General features: G+C 29.2%; 1 protein-coding gene across 2 annotated transcripts; it reads right to left on the bottom strand.

Annotated features, from left to right (window-relative positions):
* Positions 1 to 359: 359 nt before the first annotated feature.
* On the bottom strand, positions 360 to 5,276 carry LOC124927012 (peroxisomal nicotinamide adenine dinucleotide carrier-like). Of its 2 annotated transcripts, XM_047467346.1 has the most exons (11): positions 5,118 to 5,276; positions 4,922 to 5,011; positions 4,762 to 4,836; positions 4,161 to 4,291; positions 3,870 to 3,924; positions 3,010 to 3,162; positions 1,931 to 1,999; positions 1,745 to 1,852; positions 1,580 to 1,648; positions 1,165 to 1,219; positions 360 to 695 (listed from the first exon to the last, which is right to left on the bottom strand). In XM_047467346.1, the coding sequence occupies exons 1-11, from the start codon at positions 5,196 to 5,198 to the stop codon at positions 517 to 519; spliced, it is 1,065 nt and encodes a 354-aa protein (XP_047323302.1). In that variant the 5' UTR covers positions 5,199 to 5,276; the 3' UTR covers positions 360 to 516. The 2 variants fall into 2 exon arrangements, with proteins under 2 accessions (XP_047323302.1, XP_047323301.1); XM_047467345.1 differs by having other exon boundaries at positions 1,580 to 1,852.
* Positions 5,277 to 10,011: the final 4,735 nt, after the last annotated feature.

Genomic DNA, 10,011 nt, shown 5'->3' with positions numbered 1-10,011 from the left:
CGTGACAAATTAATTAAAAAACAAAAATGATACACTAAAATAAGATAACACATGTTTTTTCATTGGAGAAAAACCTAATGGCTAAAACTTTCATAATTTAAGGTTTAAAATTCGACCCTGTATAACTACACAGTTTTGTTGTGAATTCTCAATCCATTGTGTTACAATTATAAAATTACCATATAAAAAATGACTTTGAAAATAGCACAATTGCCACCATTTATAGAAGTTAGTATTAACGTCAAACAAAAGAAACATGATGCTAGAATTTCATTTTATTTGAAACTCAATTTTTTGTAGTATCAAATAAGGATTGTTTTACTTCTCTATCAAACCATCTGATGTTAAACATCTAAATTCTTGAAGAAATAAATCCATAAGTTTTGGCAAATTTCTTCCAAACACTAAATTCTTCTTAATTCCATAAGACTTTCAATTTAAACCTTATTATCTCACATTCTCACCACTGCTATATAATTTCTGATTTGATGAATAGAATAATTTCTGTACAAAGAATCATACTATGGCTTTTGAATACTTATCTACTAATAAAGCAGAAGCCTTGACAACTTCTTCCTTCACCATGAAAAGAACAGAGGCCGCGAAAACACTTTGTACTATCTTTGTGCTCATTCCCTTGTAGAAGCTTGATAATCCTTCGTATCGAATCATCTTCCCAATCGCATCAACAGTACCTGCGATAATGTCATAATCTAAATAATCATCGAGAAAATCAAATGAAGAATCTTGATTCAGAAAACAATGTTATGATAAACAAAAGAAAATATCGCTTTCAATGACTGCCAGAAATTGTGACAAAATACCAGTTTCAAATAAGTCAAATATGTTCTTACGCAAAACCCAACTTTCATCATGTCAACCTTTCAAACGAGGGCAATGCCTTGATTATTATGTTCTTATATGCATGTCTAAGCATTCTTTTTTCTTCTTCTTCTTTGACAGCTCTTAGTTTCTTTTGTTTTCATATAGTCTGGCTCAACATTGAGTTCATGGACAGTAGCAGAATTTTTTCATGTACTTGGAATGAATAGACCACTTCATTTTAATGGACGCGCATTTTACAGGAAAAAACAAAAAACGAAATCTATTTTATTCGGGATGAATTAAACCAGTTTCAGATTTTATGAAGTGTAGAAAACGCACCTGAATATCTAAGTGCCTTGTTTCCACCGATTTCCTGCTTTGCTTGAAGCCTTGACTGCAAAATTATCCAAAACAGCAAAACCAATAAAAATGAGAAAGTGACTTAACGAATATGGTTAGAAGATAAGATGACCATCGATAAGATAAGTGTGGCATGATATGCATTTGTTATTGAATTATTCATGTTTCAGTCATCTTTTCTAGATGCTCAAATAGAAACTGATTATTCATTGCTTAAGCTGATTTTAGTTTATTAGGAATGCAGTTGAGACTTTCATCTGTTCAGGACCCATGAGCTATATATAAAAACACATAAATTATTGCAATAAAACGATGATATGAAATTAAGACCATCAACAAATTCAATCATATTATTAACCCAAATCATATAACTCAAAGTGAAGGTATTTTTTACCTTAACAACTAATAAGGGGTATGTTGTAACGGTTGCCCCCAATTTGGCCAATGCACCCAACAGGAAAACCTGTTGACGTTTAAAAACAAAACTTAGATTCAAAATTTTTATTTGTGGATCTGGATCTGAATCTGAATTCAGATCCATTCCAAGGGGGCATATTACCTCCCAAGCAGTTACACTCTTTGGACTCTTATTCTTAACAGCACGTCTTGCCTTTAGATGCTTTAAAGAACTCTCATAAATCATAAACTGGATAGAGGGATTGCAGACCTGGAATGAAATGATCCTGGTTATTAACTAGAGTAAATTTTATATATAAACTGATTTCATTTGACTAAAGAATGTCACCATTATTAGCGTCGGAATGATGCCTTTCCAGAATCCCTTAATTCCTGCTTCATGGTAAACCTCAGATGCCTGTCAGTAGTTCAGCATAAATATCAAAGATACAACAAATTTAAAAGAAAACTCTTCTAACATAAGGAACTTTCAATTGAACATTCATGTATAACAACTTTTTTTAAGTGTTCATTGATTAATGTATAACTTTGAACATGCTACAAGTTCCTTTAGCAGGTAAGTATATTAGTGATCATAATGCTATTGCAAAATGTAAGGGAAAACACATAATTCTTCATTAGTTCTTGAAGTATAACCATTTGGAAACACTTTTATTTTTGTGGATCTAGATGAGATTATGTTTGGCAACAAAACTTAGGCCAACACATATTCTGAATTTATTGGCAATTTCTCATCTAGATCCGGGTCCAAAATCTGAAAATTCTTAAATCAAATAGGATATTAAAATGATACAATTTTAATATTCTCCCTTATGTTGGACCATACATATATCTATCATTCCATTCTTGTTACACAAGCATGAAATCAATTATGAGATAAATATTTAGCAAAGAGATCATCATTTGGAATTACTAAAATCTTCTTATCAACTACATTATGAGCCACATGACAGTCAATTTTTATATGCTTGGTATTCTCATGATATACTAGATTCTTCACAATATGAAATAGCAACCTGATCACCACAGTACATGAACATTGGTTTTGATAGCTTTTTTGTCCATGCAAGTTCAAATGTACTTTGAGACACGACACTAACCAGTGTACTTTGTTGTTTACTCCAAGTGACCAAATTGCATCCCACATAATTAGGGTTAGGAGCATCATTTCAATTTTAAGTTAAAAACTTAATGTTTCATTGACTCCTTAACTATAGACAAAATCTAAACCAAATAACATTCTAAAATTAATATATAACTCTTAAAGGTATAGGCATATCAGATGCTTTCACATCGTCATATCAGGACAGAAAATTGAAAAGGAAAACAGTATTTGATCAAAATTTGTTTCTAACATGACAAGAAACATTATAAAATGGGATAAAAGTCTGAATATGTGAAACAAACCGCACGTAGCGTTCCATAAGAACGAGGCCTTGTAGCCTCAAGTTCAGCCAATTTTTCTTGCAGCTCAAAACCAACGGGATCGGTTTCAGAAGCTTCCTGTAATAGAGCTTCTCTTTTTGCATCCATGATTTTCCTCTCTGCTTGGGTTTGAGTCTGTACACATTACAAACAGTAACTTTCAAAGTTAAAACTAAATTATTTAGGCTATGTTTGGTTTGGGCGGAATTGGAAATAGAATTGGGGGTCCAACTATAAATCCTTTGTTTATTTGATGACTTAAAATAAGGAATTTGGATTCATAATTCCAATGGAATGGAAAGTATATGATTTTTTAATTACATCATTCCCACTTAAGAATTGCAATTCCATGATTTCTCCAAACATGAGAATTGAATTAAAATTCAATTCCAATTCTTATAAATTTGGAATTATAATTATAATACAAATTCTTATTCCACTTATACACATCCAAGCATAGCCAAAAGAGTCGAGGTGAGGCTGGAAATCAGTTTAAAGTATATTCAACAGTCAATGGAAGATTTTCTTAGATATATACTAGGGAGTAGATATGAGAAGATTGAGGGGGCAAATGATTCCACCAAATAGAGAAGAAGGTTTTAGAAAAGAAAATAAAATTACTCCCAAAACAGAGCAATCAGATCACCTGTTCGCAGTAAATGAACAAGAAACAAATTTTTGTTCTAATAAAACAGCGGAATATAACAACCACTGCACGAATTCTTTGCCCAATAAATAAAGATTTTGAAGAATAAATTAACTAACAATTTGATGGATATCATATAGAAACTAACTCAATAAGAAACTTGAGATGAATAATTCCATAATGTAGAAAAACTAACCTGCATTCGAGTTACAAGAACCCAAATTGGGATAGTGAATAGTACATTCAAGGACCTGCAAAAACGACAAACCTTCTCAATAAATAATCCTAATAATCAAAATTAACACACATCATGGCAGAAGTTGGACTGCCATTAAACTCACCTAACTTCCTCTTTTCACAAGGAATTAACAAATTTCTTAAGTGATCAAGATATAAGAGAAGTACAGAATCTCATAGTTTTTTATTTAAAACAAAGAAAAAAAATTAAATGTTTTTTCAATATATCATCATCAAATCAATATTTTACCCTGCAATAGCAGCAACAACTAGCCAACCAAACATGCCAACAGTACCATCCCCGCGTCCTTTGGCTTTGCGGGCAAGTGCAATGGCTTCAGCTTTGTTCTTTAACAGTTGATAAAAATAGTAATAAATACCCTGGTGGATATAGGTAGGTAAATAATATTAGACCAAAGGGGAAGGTTATAAAAGTATAATTTATAGAACAACTTATAGTCGAACAATCACAATAATACTAGAACAAGATATCCCAAGTACTGCAGTTGCCAAGAAATCATGAATTCCTAAGCCTAACTGGAAGATAAAAAATAATATGAGAAAATCATGAATCATTAATAGAAGAAATTTGAAAGGAGAAGATTCAAAACAAAGAAAAACTGGCAGTATGAGCTACTATTGGAATCCTTACTAGCTTCATCTAATATTTCAACTTATGCTAGAATAGGTAAAAAGCATAACTATTTCTCTTCCAAATCAACAATGAATAAACGACTTTTTTGTGTCATTGATTACCACTAGGAGAATTATAAAGAGAACGTTAATCTATGATTCAAATTCTTCAAACATTCATATTAACCCCAAGCTATGTAAGATTCTAAGAGACCAACCTGGGAAGCAGCAGTTCCAAGGAGAGAAGGCTTCAAGCCACTGTAAAGACCTCCCCATCCTTCCGTTCTCACCACCTGATTAAGAAACCCCAATTTATAAAATGTGCTTATGCAAATCGATAACCAGTAATAACGAAAAGTGTAAATTAAGAAGGAAAACCTGCAGAATTTGAATGAGCGTACTGCCGTTTGACTGACTTTTGGAAGGAGATTTCTTAGCAACTCTCTCTGTTTGTTGACGTGTATTCACCTGCAAACATTCAGCTCCAAATTTCAATCAACATTGAAGATTCATCCATCGATAGAATAACTATCGGCGCTGATGATAAGATGATGATGAATGGGGTTGTATGTACCGTTTGGAGAGGATAAGTGATAATCTGAGCGATGATTCCTCCTCCAGCTCCGGCGATGCCGCTTACTACTGCGCTCGACATGATTTGTAGCAAGAGTAAATTCAGGTCAGCACTTGCCTTCTCTCTATCTCTGTCTCCTCGATTTTCGATCGCACCATGAGAGGTTCATTTCTTGTTCAGTAATAAAATGTAGCTTTAAGTTTGGTAGAAAATAAAAGGATAAGATCAAAAAAGTCCTTAATCGTTTACTAAAATGCAAATAAGACTCTGAGCTTTAAGATAAGAGATCAAACTATTTATTTATTTGTCATGTTAAAAGAAAGAAATTGAATAAAAATAAATAAATATAAATTTGTGATAGAAAATGAGTGAAGACGTATATACTTATACAACTAGAAAAAAAACTCATCTAGACTATATATTTGTACAACTAGTTCAGTTAAACGTATAAAGTAATAAAAATTATTTAAATGTACGTACTATGTACTATTAAAAGTTGGTTCATCTAGTCTTTAATATTAACCATGATTATTTTTTTAATTTAATATATTTATTTGTCTTTCCCCAGTTATTTTTACTTTAATTTACATAAATATGACTATTATATAATGTGTTCATCATGTGGAAAAAGAGTTTTAAAATCTCTTAGAAAGATTATATAAGTAATTATTTAATAAAAATACTTGAGTAAAATTTGAAAATATTAGAGTATTAAAACATTGAACTACTTTATATATTATAATATTTAAGTATTAATCCTTAAAAGAGACCAACTAATTTAAAAATAATCTATGTTAATATAGAAAGAAACAAAATAATAATAAAAAAAAGTCAAATAACAAAAAAAGAAATGGTAAAATAAAAGAAATGGTAAAATAAGATAAATGAATGAATTAATTAATTAATAAAAAAAAGAAAAAAAATAATAAAAAGAGATAAATTAATTAATTAATAAAAAAGAAGGAGAAAGAAAAAAAAATGAATATTTAATTAATAAATATTAAGTTTTTAAAAAATAATTAATCATAATTACAAAAAAAAAAAAAAAAAAAAAAACTAAATTAATTAATTTTTAATAATAAGAATGAACTTTAGATGAGCTAATTGTACATACGTCTAAATAAAAAAAATTTCCTGTTAATTATATTAGATTAAGCTGCCAAAAATGAATAATTTATTATTTATCTAACTTTTTGTATTGCAAAATTTTTAAAAAATAATATAATTTCCTATGTAATAAGATAAATTACATAAAGTTTGTCTTTAAATTTTATTCTTTTTAAGTGTATTTTCTTTTGCACTAAATCTAAATGCAAGCCTTCTTAACTCTAATTTAAATATTATGTTTTACAATAAATTCAAGAATCTCTTCACTCTAATATTTAGTTTTTCTTCCTGTAGCAACATCATCAGTTTGATGGTAATAGTTTTTATCCTGAATATTTTACAGAATGATGGATCCTAATCTGAGTTGTGATTGGTTATAATCAGTGTTTTAAATGGCGGTCGATGCGGCCGCCTAGGCGGCGCCTAGGCGGTAGGCGGTCCAATACCGCTCCGTCTATACATGAGGCAGTTAATTAATTACTAATATATATATATATATATATATATTCAATAAAAAAAACTCTTTAAAATGACTCTTTACATTCCAATTCATTTATCTTTTTTTTTTCGTTTCTTATATCATTCACCTCACCTCCTTGATCATTTACATATTCTTTGATCATCTAATCATCTATCTCTTCTTTAGCTCGTCTACATACTTATTTTTGTTAAATATTACTATGTTAGAGAATATTAATTTGATTTTTTAGTAAAATGATAATTATAGAACATCTTTATTATATTTATATTCAACCGCTTAGGCACCGCTTAGGCACCGCTTAGGCACCGCCTAGGCACCCGAGGCAGTAGGCAGTCACTTACCGCTCCGCCACCGCCTATCGCCGTTTAGAACACTGGTTATAATAATAATGCATGGTGAACGAGAAAATTATGAATACAATCTGTAAATAAAAATAAAATTTTCTATTTTCTTAAGAATTAGATAAAAAAAAAGTGAATTATTTTTTTTTAATAAATTAAAGAATATTATCACATTTTTATCAAAAAATTATATATATTTAATTTTCGGTATGACCTGACAACATAGATCTACTTTTACCCGTAAATATGGTTGTGATAAAAGAATTAAGTGAATTAATTGAATGTGAAAACTCTTTTCTTAAAATTTGATTATTTGTAAATTCGAAAAATTGAAAGTTTACTTTTGAAATTGTAAGAATATTTTTTTAAATAATATTTTTATATATTATTATTATAATTTTTATATATAATTAAAATAAAATTAAATTAAAAAACAATAATAAAAAATAATAGTACAATAAGTTAATTACAAAATTAATTACATGAATTCATTTATTGAATAAGTAATAAAAATTAATATGTAAATATAAATTTATTCTATTGGTGTAAATTGTAAAAATTTAATTTATTTAAGAATTTATTTATAATCATAATAAGATTTTAAAAGATAAATTTTAAATTTTAACTATTTTGTGAAAGAGTGTTTGCATATTTCTTTTTTTATACTCTATATGAACCATTATAATAAACATTAGAGTATTAAAATATTATATCAAAATACAATATTATTCAAATGTGTAGTTTTAAATATAAATTTATTTTCATTTTTTAAATGAGTAAAGTTTACATATGGTGGGACAAGATAATAAATCAACATGTAACTTAAGTTGTCATGCTTCATCAAAATGAAACTACAAATATAAACATCATCCAAAGACTAAAATAGGCATATAAAGAATCAAATAGTTAAGATGTGTCATTGAAAATAAAATCAATATTGGTCCTACGTTTTGTGTTGACAATTTGTTTGACTCTCTTTCAATCATAACTTATATCATTGTCAAGTTTGATTTATTATTTTTTAACATCTATTTATTTTATCTGGTTCTTTTGAATTTTTTATATAATTTTATGGATCCACCCTATCACTTAATCACTGACATATATAGTATAGTTTCTTTAAAAAATAATTCATAGTCACAATATTTGAGATGTAAATTCTTTTACATGGGATATTATAAGATTTGACATTGTTAGAATAGAGAAAAAAAATTATAGTAAATATTTTTTTATAGAAGTATATAGGTTATGTATATTGTATAGACGTCGCATCAAGTCTATCAAATTTTGTCATATAATTTTTAACACCATTCATGACACCAAATTCATGCTATTTGTCATTACTAATTATAGTATTGCGATAATATTTTACATATATATTATTCTATATATGATAACATTCCTCTTCAAATTCAAGATGGAAGAGACTTGGACAGCTTGAGGTTGAAAACGAGATTATGAAATGTTAATGATATAATCTTTAAACTTGATAAACTCGTGAGTATTGAAATCAATCAAATGACGTTATGGTAGTGTGTTACTAAAAAGAATTAGTGAAAAAAGTAAAATTTCATGAGAATTGAATGCTGAGGTGAAACAATAATTAAAAAGAAATTTTGAAGTTATTCGTGAGTCTTGTAATCCATCCAACAACGAGATGATAGTGTGTTGCTTAAAACGAAATCAGCAAAGAGGTAAAATCTCATGGGTTGTTTGTGTCCTTCACTTTTATTCTAATTCTGGTTGTTTTTCTATTTTTATCTTGTTGGTTCATTTATTTTGGCAAAGGCTTATTCTGCCTGAATCCTGAACTCTTGCAATCCTTTATCATTTTTGGATCTTTTTTATTTAATGACACTATGTCGTTTTCTTAAAAACAATCTCATTGAAATAAAATGTTGGGTGAAACAACAACTGAAAATAAGCTATGAAATTATGATAGTTGAAGATAATAAAAACATTAACAAGAAAATCATAAAAAAAATTCAATAAAATATAATAAATTTAGGAGAGGTAGCGGAAGATTATGACAATGGTACTAAATAAACAAAAACAAGACTCTAATACCATGATAGAATGTAAAAGAAATATCGTATTTAAAGATATTTTGAATTACATAAATTATGATTAATATATAGACATTATACATCTTTTCTACCCCAATCCAGCGCCCAAATGCCAACTTTTATTCAAAATTTGACACGTGGTTATTTTAAAAAAAAAATCTCTGACTTCAATCAAAGAGCTATAGCGTCTATTTTGTCAATCCATGGAAATTGAAATCAGCCTCTCAACTTCTCCATCAAACCCTTAATCAAACAAAGAGCTATCCCCATCAGCCTCTCCTCCCGCCCATACCCTACAAATTGAAATCATTTGTCGTCGCTCCTCTCCATCGGCCTTCCTCCCGCTGAAACCCTACAAATTGAAATCCTCCACCGTCGCTCCTCCCCATTTTCCTCCTGCCAAAACCCTACAAATTGAAATATACCGCCGCTCCTCGCCATCAGCCTCTCCGCCGTTGCCTCTCCGTCACCATTCATATCAGCTAATTACTACTTGATTCCCTTCGATTTTGGTATGTATGTGACTAACACACTTCTTGAGAATTATTGTACTCAATAGTTAGTGTTACATTTACATTTTTAGTAGATTTTTTCATTCACTTATTGATTGATTGCCTTCGGTTTCAGTATGTTTGTCAACATACTTCTCGATTGCTTCAAATTATACTAGTACACGTTGTCAACTACAAAATTGCCTTTTATTTTTGTATTCATGCTTGTTACACTATATAACATGAGTGAAAATCAAGAATATTTACAATAATCGAAAATGTTTACAAAGCATGGAAGAAGGTTTAGACAACAACATTTTGGATGTTGATGTTGATGGTGGAGATGACGTTAATCAAAGACCATATGAATTTAAAGTTGATGGTGAAAATGACAATCAAAGGCCATTC

The sequence above is a fragment of the Impatiens glandulifera genome, chromosome 2 (genome assembly GCF_907164915.1).
Source record: "Impatiens glandulifera chromosome 2, dImpGla2.1, whole genome shotgun sequence".
In the NCBI taxonomy this organism is placed as follows: domain Eukaryota; kingdom Viridiplantae; phylum Streptophyta; class Magnoliopsida; order Ericales; family Balsaminaceae; genus Impatiens; species Impatiens glandulifera.
Note: the sequence above shows the minus strand (reverse complement) of the source record. Positions and strands in the feature narration are given on the sequence as shown.